The sequence below is a fragment of the Malaclemys terrapin genome, chromosome 1 (genome assembly GCF_027887155.1).
Source record: "Malaclemys terrapin pileata isolate rMalTer1 chromosome 1, rMalTer1.hap1, whole genome shotgun sequence".
Classification (NCBI taxonomy): domain Eukaryota; kingdom Metazoa; phylum Chordata; order Testudines; family Emydidae; genus Malaclemys; species Malaclemys terrapin.
The window spans coordinates 330,126,361-330,145,390 of NC_071505.1; the positions used below are offsets into that span (position 1 = coordinate 330,126,361).

Here is a 19,030-nt window from a genome sequence, read left to right on the forward strand (position 1 = left end):
GAGAGGCTGCCCGCCTTTTTCTTTGTGTCTGTTTACTGGGGCGCTGAATTTAAACAATCAAGTATGGACAGATAAGGTAAAAAATAAACTTGGGGCGAAAACACAAATCTGTGTCTGAATACCAACAATAAAATCAGTGCTTAGAAATTATCAAGAAAAGTAAAAACAGGAGTAAAGAGAATCCATTGTGCTGCAAGTACTGCACCACTGAAGTCAGTATTTGTGCTGACAGAATAAAGGAGCATGTAGAAAGCAAATAACACAAGAAACTTGAAGAAAGTGAGCTTTTGGATAAACAGTCAATATCAGGAGCATTCACCAGGGCTTTAATGAAAAAGAGGACACAGCACAATTGTGTCAATGAATTTGTGTGTGCTCTTTGTTTCTCCAGACAACCACTGTTAATTGCAGAGGGGCCTATTGGTGACTTTGTGCGACAATACCATCCAGCAGCAAAAACGTTTCCTAATGCAGACAACCTCACTCATAAGTATCTGAAAGAAAATGATGATGCTTTAGCATCTAAACTGATGCAACTAATTGATGGAAATGTGGTGTCTCATCTGATTTTTGACGAGTCTCCTGATACTTTAGAACATCCGATTCTTGGCCTTTTGTTTTTGTTTTTTTATTTCAAATCAAGTAAACTCGCATTATTTTGTGCTGATGTGACATTCATCCTATCTACTGACTGCCATTTTCTCAACACGGCAATAACTGATATGTTTGAGATGTACCAACTATCTTAGAAAAATGTGGCCACAACCAAAAAAGATTCTACTTTCTACTGGCTAAGATCACATGGGAAATTAAAATCAATCACATACCAGAGCTGCTATGTATTACCTGTCCTGCTCATCTGATTAACATTGAGCTGTCAGCAGCTGCTGCTACAGAAGAAATGAAAGATGTGAAATTCTGCATCATTGGATTCCAGGCCATTTTAAAGCATGTGAACAAGTTGAAGGCTTTGATTTGCACAGTGAGAGATAACTGCAGAGCCGACTACTGATTAGCTACCCCGGTTGTGGTACATCAGTGGAGGTAAACAAAGCGTGGACTGTGCCAATGCGTCTCCTAGATCATCATGAGTTTGTTGGTTCTAAAGCAGAAACTCAGAAGAGGCTGGCAAATAACCAAAATGACTGCCAGATTCTGCGCACTAAGGTAATGTTTGTTGTTGAAAACTTCGAATCGCTGTGTGACACACAGAAAACATTGGAGTTTTCTTCAACTACTGCTAATACGTACAGTACAGAAAGCCAGTACAGACTTTACCTTATCAACTAACAACCAAAATCTCAGCTAAATTGAGCACAAAAGCTGGGACAAACATATGATGAGAAACCCCAACTGTTTCTGAAAATCCAATAAACAAAGAAAGCATTCAAAATCTTCAATACAAAGCTCAGCGAAAAATGGAAAATGACAGTGGCCTGTAATCTGAACCCTGAAGTGTTTGGTGCCAAAGATTCTTTATGGAAGTCATCCAGATGTTGCACCTCTTCCTCAAGGTGAATTTTGCAGCAACCGTTATCCCAGAATATTCCAACCATTTGCCACTAAAAATGAAATTTCAAATCGGAAAGAGGAATTTACTACTTACATGAACATACCTAACCCTGACAATGTGAAACTGGATGTGGTTTTTGGAACAGTCATCAAGACACATGTCCCAACTTCAGCAAAATAGCACAGCAAGCTTTGAGCATACCCTCTGGATTGACGGAGAGCATTTATTTTCGAAGTTGGACTACCTCCAAGATAGCAAGAGGCTCAACATGAGTGAGGATATTTTGAAGAAATTTATGCGAGTGTACGCAAACAGGATTTCTGGAAAAACTACTAGCTCAGAGAGACGGAAAAAAAAATTGTACCTAAAAAATAGTTTCAATTATACTATAGTAAATTGTGTATATTATGAAAGGTTTTTTGTTTTTCTTTTTTTCCTGATTTTTTAATTTTTTTAAGCCGATATCATCCCAGTTTTAACATTTGGAAAATAAACATAGAAAAGTTCCCAGAATTTTTTTTTTTTTTTACACAAATAAAAACTGAAAATATGGAACACCAAGTACAATTTATAAATCTGACAGTCTCTCATGAATGGCTCATTAGCTAAAATTCTGCCAAAACTGCCCATGTGAAAAATTTTAAATAAATTTGTTGAAAATTTAACTGCTTTGTAAGATAACAATTGACCTTCATTTGCATGTCATTTAAAAGTATCCTCTCATATATCCATTTGCCAGACATGGTCCATTGGTCTGTTTTCATTATTTGGCAGCAAATAATCTAGCAGCTGCATATTGCCCTAAGATTTTACAGATGTCTATTTAAGTTTGTCTTGTCCATTCTATCCTCTTCTTTTCTCCCTCTGAATCCCAATTTCGCACCAAAAAAAAAAAGTACTATCAGCTATCAATACTGCAAATAAACACAAAATATTTAAATTGTTTTGTGTAATATTATTTGACTTCAATGAATAGGCAGTCTCTGAACTTCAAAATGAACATGGCTGTAATATTATTTGGCTCACTTCTGGAAGCTGGTTATATTACATGATATATAAGACTTTGGGTAAAATTTCCAAAGGTGCCTAAGTCTCATTGACTTTCAAGGCAACTGCAGAATAAAAAATTAAAGCACCTATATGACTTAGGAGCCCAAATCCCATTTTCAAAAGTGACTTAGGCCCAGATTCTCACTTAACTCTCACTGAAGTCATTAGGAGTTAGGTGCTTAAATACCTTTTTGTATCTGGGCCTTAAAAGCATAATTCCTACTGACTTTCAATGGAACTTGAAAAGCTGTAATTTGCATTGTCTTTGTTTACTTCTGGAGTTTGCACCAGTGCTACTGCTAATCAGTTGTTGATGACTGATTGATGACTTCAAAGTATAGGCAAAACCCAACAGACAAGTGGAAGAGCAACTAAAACTTCCTGCTGGAAATGTCTGGAGATTTCCTATAAAAACAAGCATATAGAAAATGCCTAAATGTAAGTGGGCCCCTGGAACTGAATTTTCACTCACTCAAATAATCCTTACCCTTAAAAATATTGGGTACATTCATACTTAAATTACACTGCTCTACAGCCAAAATGCTTTACTAATTCTGGGTCACTGAGAACGAAAATGGTGCTTAAAATTGTTGATTGGCTCTAATTTTCAAGATATGCTATTGGGTCAGTATATACGACCCTTGACTTGGGAACGGCGGAGGATAAGTGAGTTATAATGGGAAGGGATCTCAATTTAAACCAGAAATGACTAAAATACATCTTTGACTGGATCTATGAATAAATCTATGACTGGGTTTGGACAGTACTTGCTTTTTAGGCAAAACGATGAATGATGCAATCTGAAGCTGGTATTGCGTCATCCATGATATGAATTGCATCATGTTATTCCTAGAAGTAATGGATGATGCAATCATAACGAAGCTTACATCACTCTGCTGAACAAATTGCCCTATATCAGCTCTAGAAATCATACAGTGTCATGCTCTCTTATTTGTCAGTGTTTGATTTTGCAAAGGGACACATTTCTGTTTAGCCAAAGTGAGCAGAGATGCCTCGTACTTGTGTGAACAGTGCAGATAACTTCTGCTATGTTTGTGGTGAAGTGACTTTTGCATCACAAAAGCGCAGTATAACCACTATGGTTAAGAAAGCCTATCAGCTTTATTTTGGATGCAAAATTGGAGATCAGGACAAGAGGTGGGTCCCACACATATGCTGCAACACTTGTGCAACAAATCTTCACCAGTGGTTGAACAGGAAAAGGAAATCTATACCTTTTGCAGTGCCAATGATTTGGAGAGAACCAACAGATCATACCAGCAATTGTTACTTCTGCATGGTGCCTCCAGTTGGGAAAGGTGTGTCAAAGAAGAAAAAGTGGACTGTGCATTATCCAAACATTCCATTAGCTATACGCCCAGTACCCCACAGAGAAGGACTGCCGGTTCCTGATGCACCAGAATCATTCTCACTTGAGTCAGACGAGGAAGAGGAAGAGGATGAAACTTCTGGTCCTGAACCATCAATGTCACAGGACCCACATTTTCTCCCATCCTCCTCCTCTGAACCACACCTCCTAACACAAGGTGAACTGAATGACCTTGTCAGGGATTTGGAACTACCCAAGAGTAAGGCAGAGCTGTTGGGCTCCAGACTAGAACAGTGGAATCTCCTGGCAGGTGATGTTAAGGTTTCCATGTTCCGTGACTGTCAAAAGGATCTTGTCCCATTCTTCTTCATGGAAGGTGATCTTGTAGCCTGCAACAACATCGATGGTTTCAGAGTAACAGCCGTGTTAGTCTGTATCCGCAAAAAGAAGAACAGGAGTTCTTGTGGCACCTTAGAGACTAACAAATTTATTAGAGCATAAGCTTTCGTGGACTACAGCCCACTTCTTCGGTTTGGCCAATGTACATGGCAGAGGGGCATTGCTGGCACATGATGGCATATATCACATTGGTAGATGTGCAGGTTCACATTGGCCAAACCGGACAGTCTCTACGCAAAAGAATTAATGGACACAAATCTGACATCAGGAATCAAAATACTCAAAAACCAGTGGGAGAACACTTTAACCTGTCTGGTCATTCAGTGACAGACCTGCGGGTGGCTATATTACAACAGAAAAACTTCAAAAACAGACTCCAACGAGAGACTGCTGAGCTAGAATTGATATGCAAACTAGACACAATCAACTCCGGTTTGAATAAGGACTGGGAATGGCTGAGCCATTACAAACGTTGACTCTATCTCCCCTTGTAAGTATTCTCACACTTCTTATCACACTGTCTGTACTCGGCTAGCTTGATTATCACTTCAAAAGTTTTTTTTTTTTTTTTTTTTTTTCTCTTAATTAATTGGCCTCTCAGAGTTGGTAAGACAACTCCCACCTGTTTATGCTCTCTGTATGTGTGTATATATATCTCCTCATTATATGTTCCATTCTATATGCATCCGAAGAAGTGGGCTGTAGTCCACGAAAGCTTATGCTCTAATAAATTTGTTAGTCTCTAAGGTGCCACAAGTACTCCTGTTCTTCTAACATCGATGGTGTGATGGCAGCCCTCAACATCGTTCACGATCCAGATGAGTGGAGACTGTTCATTGATTCATCCAAGACAAGTCTTAAAGTTGTTTTACTGCATAATGGCAATGTTTTGCCATCAATTCCAGTTGGTCATGCAGTCCATATGAAGGAAACCTATGACAAAATGAAACAACTTTTGAGGTGCATAAACTATGACCAACATCAGTGGCAGCTTTGTGGCGATTTGAAGGTTGTTGCTCTCTTGCTTGGTCTGCAGACTGGAGACACAAAGTACTGCTGTTTTCTCTGCGAATGGGATAATCGTGCAAGAGATTCCCACTACAACAAGAAAGACTGGCCACTCCGACAGTCATTGGAGCCTGGGGGGGAAAGCATCCACCACTTGTTGAATCAAGGAAGATTTTGTTACCACCCTTACACGTCAAGCTGGGTCTGATGAAGAACTTTGTCAAGGCCATTGACAAAACACAAGCAGCTTTCAAGTACCTCCGTGGAAAATTTCCAAGGTTAAGTGAAACTAAGATAAAGGAAGGTGTCTTTGTTGGTCCTCAGATTCGTGAACTTCTTCGAGATGATGCATTTGACCATGCACTGCGTGGCAAGGAAAAGACAGCATGGAAAGCCTTCCAGTTAGTGGCAATGAATTTTCTTGGAAACAACAAGGCAGACAACTACAGGTTGTTGGTGGAAAACCTCCTCAAGGCATACAAAAGCCTTGGTTGCAACATGTCACTAAAGATAAATTTTTTGCACTCTCATCTAGATTTTTTTCCACCGAACTACAGAGCAGTGAGGCGACAAGCAAGGCGAGCGATTTCACCAGGACATTGCAACAATGGAGAAACGCTATCAGGGCAAATGGAGCCCATCAATGCTTGCAGACTATTGCTGGACAGTGACAAGAGATGCTCCATTTAATGAATACAAGAGACAAGCCAAGAAGCGCCGAGTAGACACTGAATAGGACTAAACTATGTACAGAATAGATTTTTGCCTTTTGTTTCATAATAAATTTTATTTATATAACCCTTTTGCTGATTTTTAAAGTGTTACATAAACAGGACAGGTGAAATATTATCGTGTAAAGCAACCATAAACACATGAAAAGACCTAGGTGTACAATTTATGATTAAAACTCTACTATCTACACAATATACATAGACATAAAATGTAAAAACTTAAATATCTTAGAAACAGTAGCCAATCAGTTGTTTTAATTGTCATATTTGAATTCAGCACATCAAAATACATAATAAATAGCACATTTTATCTCTGAAGCAGACGACGTCTCAAAAATTGTAGACCAGTGTTATATGTTCCCTGTCTCTGGTCTTTGACATGGTGGATTTATTCCTCCATCAAATAAAGGAGGATCAAGCAAAGTCACATAGATAAGAGGAAGCACTGTGGCAATTCACATATATTTGCCTGCATTGATTAGGGCTGACATTTAATTTCCATCACAAATTCAGGCATATCAGAGGTTTTCTCCACCAAGGAAGAGACATAGGCAACTTGGAATCTAGGCAATTTCAAAAACTGCGTTTAAAGCATTTTAAGGTACTATATCTGCCTCAACTTCCATTGCCAGGATTTGAGGGTTTAGAATCACATTCTTTTATTATTTACAAATATTTTTCTTTTTCCAGTTTTGTGAAAGATAGTCACAAACAACAGAGGAAACAAGGAAAGTGGCTTTTCACGACAGGGCTGTCAACAGCTCTAAGTAAAGTGAAAAAAATATTTTTCTTCTAATCTTAGTTATAGTCAACTTAGGTATTACAAGCGACAATAATAGATCAAACATTTTTAGTTTGATATATAAATTGACAGTATGTGTATTCAATTCACAGTCCCTGTCCTAGCATAAATGTCTATGAGAAATCAATGCTGATCATAGAAGAAGAAGTTGCTGGGAAATTGGGAAGCAGGAACACTTTCAATTCAAACAGAATGATAGTAAAACCATAGAGGAACAATAATCTTATTCGCAAAGCACAGAATAAGCAGATAGTTCTAGAAAAACAAACATTCAGATCTGGAAGAGCAGCAAAAGCCAAATACCCATCCTGGCTGCCCACTGTAATGCCTGTACTACTAGTTTTCCGTAGAGTAATTTTAGGAGAAGGTAAATGGCTCAAAAGAGCTCCTGCTCCACATTGGTCTATGATCTGTGAATGTAACATTGCAATAGGACTTTTTTTTTTAAATCAACAAGGTAAAAATAGTTGTATCAGAGGAAGTGATTTAGAACTGACATTCATACCACCACCATAATGCTCATAAAAAGATATAATTGTTTGTTTTAGTCCACTTTTTAAAACTGCAAGATTTAGTTAATAACTCTTTAAAAAGCAACATGAATTCTCCACAATCATCATTTCAAGCAAACCACATTTCTACTTTACTAGTATTAGAGCAACATTCATTCTAACACGTATAACTAAGTACACCCGAATGAACAGCCTAGTGTACTGTGCTCTGTGCTTTCTTAAGAAACACCCAGAGATCGCGTCTCTCAAGACACCGTCTTCGAAGACGTGGAGAGAAGTTGGAAGTGTTGCATATATTCCATACATAGCATCCTGCTGGAGAGCGCACCATATCTCCTACCCTGTGCTTCAAGATGGAGGTGTGATTTCCAGATCAAGGAAGCATACCCGCATTAGCTCTGATCAAGCTAGCGTGCTAAAAATAGAAGTGTAGCAGTGGTAGCGTGAGGGTCTAGCTGCCCTGAGAACAATCCCATCTGAGATGCTAGGTACATACTCGGGCAGCTAGCCCCTCCTCTTGCACATGCTGCTACAGCTACACTTCTACTTTTAGCACATAAGCTTGACCAGAGGTAGCCCAGATATGTCCCCTTGAGCTGGAAATTACACCTCTATCCCGAAGTGTAGACACACTGATAGTGACCAATTGCGGAGAAGGGTGAAGAGCAGTATAGAAAAAGCATAACGGACCCCATGTTCAGAACTGCAATAGCAAAATCGGCTCTCAAGATAAAAAAACTGGGCCAGAGGAAAGCAGAAACCTTTGTTCCGATGCACAGGTACTCTACTCCACTTAAATAGGGAGAAATTAAGGTAATTTCAGTAGCACAGAAAGAGAATATATGCTATAACATGACTGGCAATGTACAGCAAGTGCTGGGTCAACTAGACAAACATTTTGCATTTAAAATCAACACACAATATGATGAAATCAGGTAGCCATAACAATACACTTGAGTTTTCTAAAGTAATGACCCAAAATACTACTACTCACAATAGTTGCAATATGTAGTTTGGATCATTACTGAAGAATACCATAACTGACTACAATATTTTCCATGGAATTGAGAGCGACTTAATCAGCAGAATGCAAATAATAGTGTCTCCATGTATGTCAACCAAAAGGACAAACAAAAAAACCATCCCACACAGACACAAGCAGATATGAACAATATAACAATCATACTTTACATGTTCAAAGTACTTCACAATCATTAATTAATTAACCCTCATAATATTCCTGTGAGGTAGTAAAGAAACAAAGACAAACATATGAAGTGGCTTGCCCGTAGCCACCCATCCACAGAACCAGGAACTTCTAAAACCCAAACCCATGTTAATTTCTCAAGACCCTGCTCCCTCCTCAGAACATTCAGTAAAGAATCATCAGGGCTAGAAGTATCCTCCAGTGAGTCACCTAGATTACAGCACTGCATCATGATTCAATGTAAAATGAAATATAAAGAACATGCCTTTCCCCAATGCACAGGATCTGGGCTCTCTACTCATTTGCAACAAACTGTAAAGCAGACAGACACATTATCTACAAGACTATCAACTCTTCAGTTATCTGAAAATATATCCTAAGAATTTACAAAATATTAAATTAAAAATAAATAAAACTTTACATCATATATGCAAAAAACAGACATTCAATCTTACTTCTCCATGCCTTAAAGGTGTAATGGCTCCTCTTGCTACCCCCATTCGAAAAAGGGTTTCCGTGGCCTGCGTATAAAAATAAAAAATTGTTATTTTGAAAAGACAATATAGTATAGTAATGATGACTATTATTGTTCAGCTATTACACTTATGACTAAAATGTAAGTCAAGTTTATTAACTGTTTTACTACTCAACCATTTAAATATGAATATTCAGAAAAAAATCCTACATGGTAACCTTCTTTCAAGGGATATCAAGCAAAAGAGATAGTCCAGAACACATCTTTAGGCTGAAATCCCTGCATATGTGCCATTTTATTTATGTCGTCAGGGTTTTCAAAGTTTTAGTAATATGAGTGTAAAGTAATGAAGAAGCTTTATAGTATCGGAGTCCTTATTAGCTCCTTGGTAGTAGTGACGTCACAAAATGGGGACTTACAGTAGGGAAGCCAAGGAGCACAATTTTGGGCCGAAGAAATGGTTACTCACCCTGTGCAGTAACTGTGGTTCTTTGAGATGTGTTCCCATATGGGAGCTCCACTCGAGATGCACTAGTGCTCCCCCATGCCCTTTGTCAGAGATTTCTCAAAGCAGTGTCCATTCATCCTGCACATGTGTGTTAATCTTTTGCCCTGTCCCATTGTCATATAGTGCTACGTGGTCGAACTGTCCCCAGTTCCTTCTCTACCATGAAGCCTAACGGCAGAAAACTCCAAAGCAGAGGGAAAAGAGGGCAGGTAGTTGAGCACCCATAGGGACACATCTTGAAGAACCATAGCTACTGCACAGAGTGAGTCACCATTTCTTCTTCCTCAAGTAGTGTCCTTATAGGTGCTTCATGCTAGATGACTACTGAGCAGTACCCGTTAAGGGGGCTTCAGACTTCAATCCAGTACAGCAGAAAGTATAGCTGAGCTGCACACTGTATCAGAGGTGGAGTTGTGAGTTATTGCATGGTATTCAGAGAATGTATGTATAGAAGCCCATGTAGTGGCTTTACAGATTTTGATGATCAGTATGTTTTTGAGGAAGACCGTGAAAGTGGCAATAGATCTTACAGAATGGATACATATGAGTAAGGGCAGCTCAGTGTTATGAGACTGGTAACAGGAGTTTAACCAGAGACTTACAGTTTTCAGACTGCATTGAGATTACCGACCCCTTTGATCTGTCTGCTATCGAGACGAATAACTTGTCGACCTTTCTGAAAGGTTTCTTTCTGTCTAGATAGAAGGCCAGAGCTCTCCCGACATTCGGGATATGCAACAGTGCATCCTGGGGATTCAGATGTGGTTTTGGATAGGAGATAGGCAAGTGAATGGGCTGATTGAGATGGAATTCAAAAGAGATCTTAGGTAAGAAGTTGGGGTGGAGCCAGAGCATGACTTTGTATTTAAAAAAAAAAAACACTGTGAATGGGGGAGGAGGATATGCCATCAGGGTCCATATTTCACCAACCCCTTGCACCAACATGATGGCTATCAGCAATACTGTCTTCATTGATAATGGAACAATTAGCAAGTAGCCAGAGGTTCAACGGGCAGGCTTGTGAAGCATTTAAGGACCAGGTTGAGGTCCTATACTGGGGAAGGATGTTGGACCAGTAGATAGAAGTTCCCCAGCCTTCAGAGGAATCTTGCTGGTGTCGGGTTGGGTAAAGATGGAATAGCCCTCTATTGGGGGTTGAAAAGCCATGAGGGCCGCCAGGTGGATGATAGACCGCAGGTTTTCAGAGGCAAGGTGTAGTCTAATATATCTGGAAGCGATGTGGTCATTGGTGAAAGCAGTCTGCTGCCACACCAACTGGCAAAACGCATCCATTTTGAGAATACATGTAGCGAGTAAATTGTTTCCTGCTGTGTAATAGCACTCTTTTTATATCCTCTGAGCAGGTTATCTCCATTATCATGAGCCATTGACTAACCATGCTTTAAGACAAAGCATCGCAAGATTGAGGTGAAAAATCTTCCTGCACTCTTGCAACAGGAGATACGGAGCAGTGCAGAGAGTGATCGGTGGGCATACAGACAGCTGTATCAAATAAGGATACAACGTTTGCCTGCGCCAGGTCAGGTCTATTAAAATGACCCTGGCTCTATCCTCCTTTATTTTGAACATAACTTTGGCTATTGGGGGTGGATGGGGGTGTCGGTGGGAAAGCATTAGTAGGGTCGACGACCACTGAAAGTGACAAGCATCCCCTAAGGATTGGTGACACAGAAGTGGGTGCATTTCTTGTTTGCCTCTGTGGCAAACAAATCTATCTGGGGGGTACCCCATTGGTGAAATATGTGATGTAATATGTTGGCATCTATTTCCCACTCTGGGTCTTGAAAGAAGTGTCTGCTGAGCACGTCCACAGTCACATTCTGAATGTCCGGGAGATAGGCAGCTGTGATAGTAATGTGATTCTGTATGCACCACTTCCAGAGTCTGATGGCCTCAGTGCAAAGGGAGAGGGATCTTACTTCTCCCTGGCTATTGAAGTAAAACACTAACGATATATTGTCAGTCATTATATGTATGTGTTCGTCCTTGATTAGTCATAGGAATTGGAGACAGGTGGATCTGAAACTCTGAGCTCCAGGAGATTGATATGTAGCATCGACTCTGGCAACATCCACTTGCCTTGGATCGTACTAGTGTCTAGATGTGCGTCCCACCTTAGTAGAGAGGCATCCATCATTGCAATGACCATTGTGGGAGGACATGTGAATGGAACTCCTGGGCAGAAGTTGCGACGGTCCTTCCACCAGCTGAGGGATTGTTTCACGAATATGGGTATGGAATGAAGCATATCTAGACTGTGTCTAGTAGATGAAAAATGGAACCATCTTTGGAGGCAGCGCATTCGAAGACTGGCATGTTCCATCATGAAGGCGGTGGCCGCCATGTGCCCTAGTAATTGAATGCAGTTCCCGACCACGGTTTGTGGGCTGAGCTGAACCGTGTTTGCTATGTAGAAATGAGCCACAAACCTGTGCCAAGGAAGGTAGGCTTTCTCTGTTATTGAACTGAGAAGTGTCCCTATAAACTCTAGGGTCTGTCCTAGGGCCAAGATGGATTTTACCCAATTGGCAGAAGAGGCCTGGGGCCTTGGAAATTGCCCAAGACATCAGCTCTAGGGAGCAGCCTGTTAGCAACCAATCATCCAGGTAAGGCAATACTAAAATACCTTTTCTGCAGAGCTGTGCTGCTACACCAATATGACCTTCTAAAAGGACCTCAAGGTGAATGATAGGCCAAAGGGGATGTGACAATGCGGTTCTGCGGAACCCATTTGAGGTTCAGGACAAATTGCTCAAACAGGGCAGTTACAGCCCAAGGCTGGGTTTTTTTCCACCTCTAAGGCAAACCAAACCAGCCAGACTAGGAGGACTTCGGTCTCACCCCACTGGCTAACCGCAAGTCTCACAAGCAATCTCCTTAGACACTCCAGTTTCCCAGTATTACTACCAGTGCCACTCGTTATGGGGACAAATGGTTATGAAAACCAATACCCCAGTAAAAGAAAAAGGTTCTCCTGATCCCAAAGGACCAAGCCCCAGACCCAGGTCAATATACAAATCAGATCTTACCCACAAATCACGCTGTTGCCAATCCTTTAGAATCTAAAATCTAAAGGTTTATCCATAAAAGGAAAAAGATAGAGATGAGAGTTAGAAATGGTTAAATGGAATCAATTACATACAGTAACGGCAAAGTTCTTGGTTCAGGCTTGCAGCAGCGATAGAATAAACTGCAGGTTCAAATCAAGTCTCTGGAATACATCCCCAGCTGGGATGGGTCCTCAGTCCTTTGTTCAAAGCTTCAGCTTGTAGCAAAGTTCCTCCAGAGGTATGAAGCAGGATTGAAGACAAGATGGAGATGAGGCATCAGCCTTATATAGTCTTTTCCAGGTGTAAGAACACCTCTTTGTTCTTACTGTGGAAAATTACAGCAAAATGGAGTCTGGAGTCACATGGGCAAGTTCCTGCATACTTTGCTGAGTCTCAAGGCATATTTGCCTTCTCTCAATGGGTCCATTGTATAGCTGATGGTCCTTAATGGGCCATCAAGCAGGCTAGGCAGAGCTAACACCAGTTTGTCTGGGATGTCACCCAGCAGCATAGCATAAGTTTGAAATACAGACAGTATAGAGCCAATATTCATAACTTCAACTACAAAATTGATACACACATATAGACAGCATAATCATAACCAGTAAACCAGAACCTTGTCTTAGACACCCCATTTGACCCCCTTTATACAAGATTTGCGTGCCACTACAGGACCTTGGTTGCAACAATGATCTATATGGTCCCAGATTATATCAATAACGTCACAGGGGAGCACACGATATTGGAATTGGTCCAGGCCAACAATAAAATGGAGGAATCATTTGTGGGATGGGTGGATAGTGATGTGGAAATATGCATGTTCAAGGTCAAGGGCTGAAAACCAATTTCCTTGCTCTAGTGAGGGAATTAAGGTAGTGAGTCACGATTTTGAATATCTGCACGTTCACATAGGCGTTGAGTAGTCTCAGATCTAGGATGGCTCTCCAACCTCCACTCTTTTTGGTATCAGGAAGTAACCTGAATAAAATCCCTTCCCTCAGTGCTGCATGGGGACTGTTCTATAACTCCCAAGTGCAAAAGAGCACCTATTTCTTGATGAAGCATGCTCTCGTGAGAGGGGTCCCTGAAGCGGGACGAGGAAAGGAGGTTCATTGGTGGAAGTGAAGTAAAGTGGATTGTGTAACCTGTGGAGACGATCTCCAAGACCCATTTGTCTGTAGTGATCAAATCCCAGGCTCACTTGCAGTGTGAAGGTTGCCGGTGGAAGGAAGGCTGGTGAATTGATGCAATGGAAGAGGATGAGGACCAACACATCAAAATTGCAGCTTGGAGATAGACGGGTGAGAGACGGGAGGCTGAGAAGTGGATGGTTTCCTTCTCTGAAACCTCTGTCTTCTTTGACATGGCTCATATGACCTCTGGGAGGGAAGGAATTCAATGGGCTGAGACACTTCAGTATCTGAGATTTGCTTAGCTTTCTCTTGAATGTAGGGGTGTAAATGCCAAGAGAATGCAAAGTCGCTCTAAAATCCTTCAGTGTTCATACAGACTCCTGTGTAGTATCTGTGAACAACTTAGATCCATCAAAATAAAGATCCTTAACCATGGTCTGAAGCTCCTTCAGGAAACCGGAGAGCTGGAACAAGGAGGCTCTTCCTATTACCATCACTATGGTGACTGAATGAGCGGCGGTGTCACCAGTGTCGAGGGAGGCTTGCAAGGTTGTCCTGGCCAGCAGTTGGCCCTCCACAACAATTGCTTGAAACTGCTCCCTCTGTTCCACCAGTAGGTGGTCGATGAAGGAGGTTAATTTGAAGTAGTTGTCATGGTTATACCTTGCCATCAAAGCCTGATAATTGGTAGTGCTACTTTCTTCCTAGTAGATCAAAGCACTTGTAGTCTTTATCACGTTCATTCACTGCATCCACTATCAAGGAATTAGGTGAGGGATGGGAAAATAAAAACATTGAGTCCTTTGCTGGGACGTAACACTCCTTGTCTGCTCTTATCCATGTCAGTGGAATAGAAGCTGGAGTGTGCCAAATGATCTTTGCTAAAAGAGCCTCATTGACAAGTAAGGCTACGTGGGCTGATAAAGGTGAGCGAAGGATATCGAGAAGCTTATAAGGAGACTCTGTAAACTCCTTGAGTGGAATCTGCAAGGAGTCTGCTATTCTCTTGATTATTTAAAATCATCTGCCAAGGAAGAGGTAGCAGGCATGACTACATCCAGAGATGAAGAGAAGATGTTGTCTGCAGACGAAACCTTTTCATCGGCTCTAGTCTCTTGCGCCTCAAAAGATTCCTCTTGAGGGTGAAATCTCCTGGGGGGAGCAGGTGATGCTGGTTATTCCTCTCTAGGAGTGGTAGCACTGGATGCTCTGAAGATTTGTTGGCAATAAGTCACCCAAGGGTTCCAATACAGCAAAGGAGGAGGCACCAAAGGGTGCTCATACCACCGAGGTATTGGTGGTAATTGTGGGCCATGAGCAGTGGCAACTTCACCAGAAGCCTCTGGGAAGGGACCTCTGAAGCAGTGAGGAGAGCAGCCCTGGACTAACTAGTGAGACTGAAGTGAGGTCCTCAACAGAATCTTCTTCCTCAAGTTCACTGAAGGACGGTGCAGTGCTGGGGAGATCTGAGATGCAATAACTGGTACCAGGCGAACCTCAAGTGATCAGGATGTCCTCGGTACCGAGAGAACATCGGAGCCTAGGAGCAGAGAATCGGGAGTCTCAGTTACAACCAGGTCCCAGGAAAAATGGAACTCTTGCAATACCACAAGGAGCACTGGTACAAGGCTGACGACTCAAATAAAAGCAACTTGATTATAGAAAAAACTAACACGAACACTAGTGCTAACTATGAGCAAAGAGAATTAGAGTTGAGATCTCAAAAGAACAACTGCTAGAGCTCTGTCTCAGGCCGAGGCACTTGGGAAGGAACTAGGGGAGGTTCATCTGTGCAGTGTTATATGACAATGGGACAGGGCACAAGGCTGATTAACATGCATGCACAGGTCGAACAGACACTGCTATGAGAAATCCTTGATCAAGGGCACAGGGGGTGCTAATGCATTTAGAGTGGAGCACCCATAGGGATACTACTAGAAGAATCTTCTTTTTTTTCTTTTCTTTTTTTCTTAAGATTAGTTTTTGTTTGTGATGATTATCTCCTCCTTTGCCTAGTTAGTAGGGACAATTCACACACATATCTGAAATAACTGGAGCCTACCGACTTTTCAGAAAGTGAATGAACTGCATGGCGTTGCCTATGCACCTTATTAGAAGAGGAAAATCATGCAAGTGAAACATCTGTGGAAAAGTGTTTAGCACTGGTAAATATTTCTAGTCACGTGCCTCTGGGCTGGTGGATTTTGTAGAAAGAAAAGAAACACGAAGCACCTCACCAGTGTGACATGTTCTTACACTTATATCTGGGATGTGATCCGATATGAGAATAAATTTACTCCTTGCAAATGTGGACTCACACTTGAACATCATCTTCCATAATTTATTTGTTCTGAAATGAAGTATCCTGCCTTTCACATAATTTAGGGTAGTGGGCTTTTATTTAAACTGTCTATAATGAATGTAGGCTTTTCAATAGAAAATGGGTCTGTTCATGAACACAAAAAGTCTATGTTTAAGGGTAGACTATATATACACAGAGAGAGAGAGAGAGAGAGAGAGAGAGAGAGAGAGAGGGAGAAAAAGAAAGTTTAGCAAGCTACAGTTTAAAAAACAAAAACACGGACAAACTATAAAATATATTCATAACATGAAAAGTAATTAAGCAAAAATGGTTAGTATCTCAGCTATATTTATTTCTAATTTGGTGACTTTACATAGTAATGCACAGTGATTGATACAGTAAGTAGCTCAATGCTGAAAGAACTACCAGATTTGCTGTTTTCTTACCGCTGTGTTTCAGGATATCCACTACACAAATTCAAGTAAAAGACAACAGTATCTCATAAGTTTGATGCACTTTTTTACATGGCATATATTCAGAATAATCTACTATTCCTCTTGTCTGCAGACGAAACCTCTATTATATATATATAATAGCTTAGTATATACATGTTTATTTTATTTAAAGAAGCAGAAGTAGATCTATGGAAGAGCTTTCAATTGTGTTGTACTGTCTTTTCTCCTTGTAAATGAATGCAACAGCTCCAGAACACTGGACTTCAGAATTTATTAGCTCATTTCCACCCACAACAATCCATAGCAAATCCAAAATCTGATAATTCTTCTTCATCCTCTCAAAGAATAAAGGGGTGAGAGAACCCCACACAACCTTTTGTATGTCTCAGAATTGGTTTCTTTCATCAGCTCTTGCCACCAACATTTTTAAGGATGTTTCAGTCAAATAGAGCATTCTGTCAATACAGCTAAGCTTCCTTTGTTTCTATTGAAAACCACTGGTGTGTGTGACTTCCCTTTCACCTCTGCTAGTATGAGCTCTCTTTTAATACACTTGTACTCACACAGCTAAGACCAGATGTCAAAGCCATGCAGAAACAAGGAGCAAATTCACAGCATTTGCAAATCTGGCACCATAGATTTCTTGATAGGAGCACCACTCTTCATGTGCTGAGTGTCACTAAGAAGATTAACGCTACTATCATAGTTTCCGACCCAGATAGGGGTGGGGGAAATGAGGCCACCTATAGCTATTCACTAATTGACAATGACATGGTCACTGAGATAATGATAGGGTTTTTTGCTATGTAAAACACCCAAAGAAGGCAATAAGAAGCTGTGTATTTAAAAGGGTAACAATTAGACAAAAGACAAAGATTGATAAATGTTTGAGAGTAAGGGGGTAGGTGTTCACACAGTATATTAATTTTGTTAAATTAAAGTTAGTATCTCAGCCATTCAGTTCAGCTATGCAACAACTGTGTTTGGAGATTCTACAAGAGAGGTTCCCAAACATTTTACCTCGCCGCCCCTCCCCCCCACTCCTGTCCCTCTCCACCACTACCACCTCCCACTCCCCCACGGAGCCAGGGGTGGGCCTGCAACTCTGGGAAGGGGGGACGCAGACAGGGATAAGGGGTCAGAGGCTCAGGCCACAGCTGTGGGTGGGGCCGGGAGCGGAGCCTTGGCCAGGACCGACAGCCGGGGTCAGCAGATGGGGCCAGGGCCAGGAGCAGATGTGGGTGGCACTCCCTCCTCATCCCTGTGTGGGCAGGCTTGGGCCCAGCCATGTCCCTCCCTCCCCACCCCCCCCACCCCCCAAAAAAAGTTCCTCTGTGCCCTCTTGGGGGGGCATGCCCCACAGTTTGGGGACCTCTGTCCTATAATAACTGGATGTCTTAAATGAAAGGAAGTAAACATTTCAAAACAAACCTTTCACTTCTCATTAAGTGATTTCATAATTCTTTACAAATTTTAAATATCACCACACTGACTCTGCAAAGCAGAAGTCAGAATTTATCAGGATACTAAAGTTACCATGCATCAACAAGTAAGAACAACTTTGCCAAACTTTAAACATTTGGACTTATAGTTTCCATGCAATGTGTCTTCCTGGGGCTGCTTTTTTTAATTTATGTATTTATTTATTTATTAAATGTCAGCAATAACTGTTCAGCTGCTTCCAAGAACGATGTTAAGGAAAAATATGTTTTTTCCATGTTAAAAAATTCTGGCAACTTTTTCTTTAAGAAACTCTAGCATCCCCATTCTTTGGAAGAGGGACTTGAAATTTGGCAGGGGGTGGCCTTTTAAAAAAAAAAAAATGTGACTTCTGCCATCCTCACGAAAAACCACACAAATCTGGGTTTTGAAAAACTTAAGTTCACATATGCACAGTAGAGATTGCTAGAGCTTCACTGCTTACGTTCCCAAATATTCCATCTGCACTGGGCATGCTCCAGGACAGTTCTGAGCAGAGCTTTCCCTTCCAATTGCAGTTCCTGGTTGCTCCAGGCCATGCCAGGACCAGGCACCAGAACTTAGAGCAGGGAGCTTGTCTCTCCTGTGCTCTCAATGCTTCCTTACTGCTGACACCCAGGTGGAAAGCTGTCTGAATAGCCTGCAGAAGGGACAAAAGTCTGGAAGGGAGAAGAGACCGAGACAGGAGCAGTGGGGGAATTGGGATTGGGAGTTGCAGGGGAAGCAAGGAGCTGGTAAGGGGAACTGAGATTGAGAGTTATAACAGAGAGACCGAGGCTGGAAGGCATGGGGACTATGAATTGTAGTGGACACTGGGACTGGCTAGCCAAGGAGACTGGGAATGCGCTACATGAGGAAATCGGACTCAGATGAAGAGTCAGTGGTGGGGAAGAGACAGGATTGGTTAGAAGGGAAATGGCAGAAGGGATAAAGCCTCAGGAAAAACAAGCAGAAGAGTGCACCCATTGAAGCATATTCATTTCTAGAGCCTGTAGTGGAACCCAAGATTTTTGAGTCCCACCATTTTTTTGCTGTAAGCAAATTTCTGTGAAACC

At 41.3% G+C, this 19,030-nt stretch overlaps 1 protein-coding gene across 2 annotated transcripts in view; it reads right to left on the bottom strand.

Annotated features, from left to right (window-relative positions):
* Positions 1-19,030, bottom strand: part of TMEM135 (transmembrane protein 135) — a 387,359-nt gene that overhangs the window by 217,733 nt on the left and 150,596 nt on the right. For both annotated transcript variants that reach the window (XM_054015686.1, XM_054015688.1), the window contains exon 5: positions 9,008-9,073. In XM_054015686.1, coding sequence (XP_053871661.1) covers positions 9,008-9,073 — 66 coding nt within the window. The remainder of the gene's footprint in view (positions 1-9,007; positions 9,074-19,030) is intronic.